This window comes from Brachyhypopomus gauderio, chromosome 11 (genome assembly GCF_052324685.1).
Source record: "Brachyhypopomus gauderio isolate BG-103 chromosome 11, BGAUD_0.2, whole genome shotgun sequence".
Lineage (NCBI taxonomy): Eukaryota > Metazoa > Chordata > Actinopteri > Gymnotiformes > Hypopomidae > Brachyhypopomus > Brachyhypopomus gauderio.
The window spans coordinates 10615814-10618608 of NC_135221.1; the positions used below are offsets into that span (position 1 = coordinate 10615814).

General features: G+C 46.6%; 1 protein-coding gene across 1 annotated transcript; it reads left to right on the top strand.

The window, feature by feature from the left end:
* The first annotated feature begins 280 nt into the window (after nt 1-280).
* LOC143527612 (uncharacterized) lies at nt 281-2795 on the top strand. The gene is made up of 5 exons (XM_077022918.1): nt 281-436; nt 617-955; nt 1369-1558; nt 1950-2082; nt 2458-2795. Exons 2-5 carry the CDS (start codon nt 618-620, stop codon nt 2793-2795), a joined length of 999 nt encoding a protein of 332 aa, XP_076879033.1. The 5' UTR covers nt 281-436; nt 617.

Below are 2795 nucleotides of genomic sequence, written 5' to 3' on the forward strand. Positions count from 1 at the left end.
ATTTATTTTCAAACCTTTTTGTGATGTGGTTAATTACATTCCTTTAACCAAACATAAAAAGAACTTTCTCGAGCATGGAGCCTACATGAAACTGAAAGAACTTTGAAAACAAAGGTTATGCAAGTAATTAGACTTCACCAGTCATAGCAATGTGACAGAACAATGACGGTGACAGATATTGGCTTGGCAAACGTAAGCTTGTAATTGCTGGAATTTGCTTGTTACTTGTTATCTTTATTAAAATCAAACTCAAGTGGAAATATGTTTAAAGATCATTACACATATCTGTAGAACTTTGATAGACACATATATTATAAAATCATTGTGACATCACAAGAAGGATTTTATTTATTTTTTTGTGTTAAGTGGGATCCTGAACCATTTTAACTTGGTCTCACTGGATTTTCTCTTATGGATGAGCAGATAGAATAAACAGGTAAAATGAATGACCTGCAGTTGCAGTAGCTAATAATCAGGTTACGTCATTTTTCTGACTGTAAAGGTTTGTAAAGTTTGTTGGTGGTAATATTGACATACGGTGTGCAGTAGAACTAGTGTAAATATTGCATTCATACTGCTGTAGTAGCTGTCCTGACATTGTGCTCCTTCTCACCAGAATGCTTGGGCCAGTGCCTCTTGGGCCTCTGTTCTCTCACCTGACGGTCACCGTCTTCGGGGCCACTGGCCTACGCCCTAAAGGGCTCCGTCGCTGCAGTAATCCGTTTGTCACCCTGCAGCTGGGCCTTCACATCCACCGCACAGCCACCGCGTGCAACACTCTCTCGCCCCGGTGGAACGCCAGAGTGACCCTGCCTCTGGCTACGGCCCTGGACAACACTGCGATCGTGACCCTACGGGTCATGCACGAGTGCACCGGCTGGCCTCTCTCTGACAAGTTCCTGGGCTGCGTGAACATGGGAACGGAGGACATCTTTAAGAGTGGGGGTGTTAAAAAGTGAGTGTGCAGAAGGTGTGTAGCTGCAGGTGTCTAAACTCTTTTAAAAAGGGCATCAGGATTGTCAGTGCATCAAGCTGATTGGAACACTCAAAGGGAGCAGCAGGACGAAAACAAATATGGGCACGGGATTTTTGTTCTGGGGAAGAATCATAATGCACATGCATCTGTGCTCCCTCTGCTGGTATGGGATCTTTACATTGCAGCTTATGTAGATAATATTCCTGCCTTCTCTCGGCTCCGTGACTCTGCGTGACAGATGACTGAAGGACGGCTTTTCTTAAACCCTGTACTGGCAAAATGCACTTTTTCTGTGGGTTAAAGGTGTATCTGTATGAGCTCATTCCACCGCCCATATGAAATTACGTGGCTTCATATTTTTCTGCTTCATGCCACTGTGTTTTGAGTTGCAGGTGGTTTGCGCTCCAGTCGAAGCCTCACAAGAAGCCAAAGAGGCGAGGGAGGATTGAAGTAGCCCTCCAGCTCTGCGCAGATCCCAGCTCCTCTCTCTCCCACACGGAGCCCCAGTCCCAGCCCCGGTCCATCTGCACTGGCAGGCACCTCAGCTGGGAGTGCTGCGAGCCCCAGCCTCCTTCTGTTCAGGTCAGAGTCTCTCTCCCACACTGACATCAGCTCTGCCTGTCACTCACAGAATCTGGGCCTCCAGTACTAATGCAGAGTTCAGTTATGGCTAAGAAAAGAAAAGCCCCTTCATATGAGCAAGAAGGAGGATCCCATACAGTTCCGCTTTGGCATGCGTGATCTGTTTAAATCCTCAGATTTCTGTGAATGGCTTACCGCACATGGTATAAATCTGGCTGTACATTGGGATTTTTTGTCAAGGGATCCACAGTGAAAACTTAATTTAATCCCAGCCTAGGCCTAACCTGTGTTAATAAATCTGCTAAATGTGTAATCTGCTGTCTTTTAAGACAATTCTGTTTTTGTGCATGACTTGACGTGCCGAGTGGCTGGCTGTCTTTAATGTGTGCAGACGGTGGTGGGGAGACGTGAGCCAATCCAGCCATCTTGTGCTGCGGATCCAGGGCTGAGTGAGCGGCTGCCATCTGTAGCGGCGGGAGTAGAGGAGCCCGTCGCCAGCCCACTCTGCGTCAGCAGCAGCCCCGGTACTCGACCCCACCGCATAAGAGAGAGCACTGGCCCGCATTTGCACCACTCTAAACGGCCCCCGGACGCTCTGTGGATGTTTTTGTGGGTGGGAGTGGGGCTAAAGTGGGGTCAGCTGTTGATGCCGTTTAGATTGGAATCATGTACAAATTACTGATCATGACAGCAGTAGTCAAACTGAAAAAAATGGATTAATATCTAGTGAGTGATAGCTAAAAGATTAATTTTAGCTTCATTTAATTACTTTTGTAAAATTGTATATGATAAGTGACACATTATTAGGCTGATAAGTGAAAATATACTCATATACTGAGTAGAGAATCCAGAACAGATTTACAGCAATGAATCTCTTACCACCATTGTCCCTTAAACAGCTCCCTGTAACGCAGGACTCCCATCCAATAAGCTAGAGTGTGGCAGCCCAGATGATGCTACTGATGAGGAGCGTGTTATTAGCAAGTCTACTGGAGTCACCATAGGAACCCAGACCTCATTCACTTCCTCCACCATGGCCCAAGAACACAGAGGTAGGAGGAATTCTGGACTCCTCTTGGCTCGATCTGGCCACCTCCCATTCCTACAGTCGTCTTCCGGCCCGTGTGGCCCACTCAAACAGCTCCAGGAGATTCTGGGCAAGGTCGGCACTGTGCTTTGGTGGATCTGTGTAGAAGGCCTAACATTACTGAAGGAAAATTCTCTAGATATCAATTAA

What these genes read in the sequence shown, in the direction of transcription:
- LOC143527612 (XM_077022918.1), top strand. Translation starts at nt 618, where the DNA reads ATGCTTGGGCCAGTGCCTCTTGGGCCTCTGTTCTCTCACCTGACGGTC. An exon ending in AAGAGTGGGGGTGTTAAAAA is followed by an intron (nt 956 to 1,368) that starts GTGAGTGTGCAG and finishes TTTGAGTTGCAG; the next exon opens with GTGGTTTGCGCTCCAGTCGA. An exon ending in CCCAGCCTCCTTCTGTTCAG is followed by an intron (nt 1,559 to 1,949) that starts GTCAGAGTCTCT and finishes TAATGTGTGCAG; the next exon opens with ACGGTGGTGGGGAGACGTGA.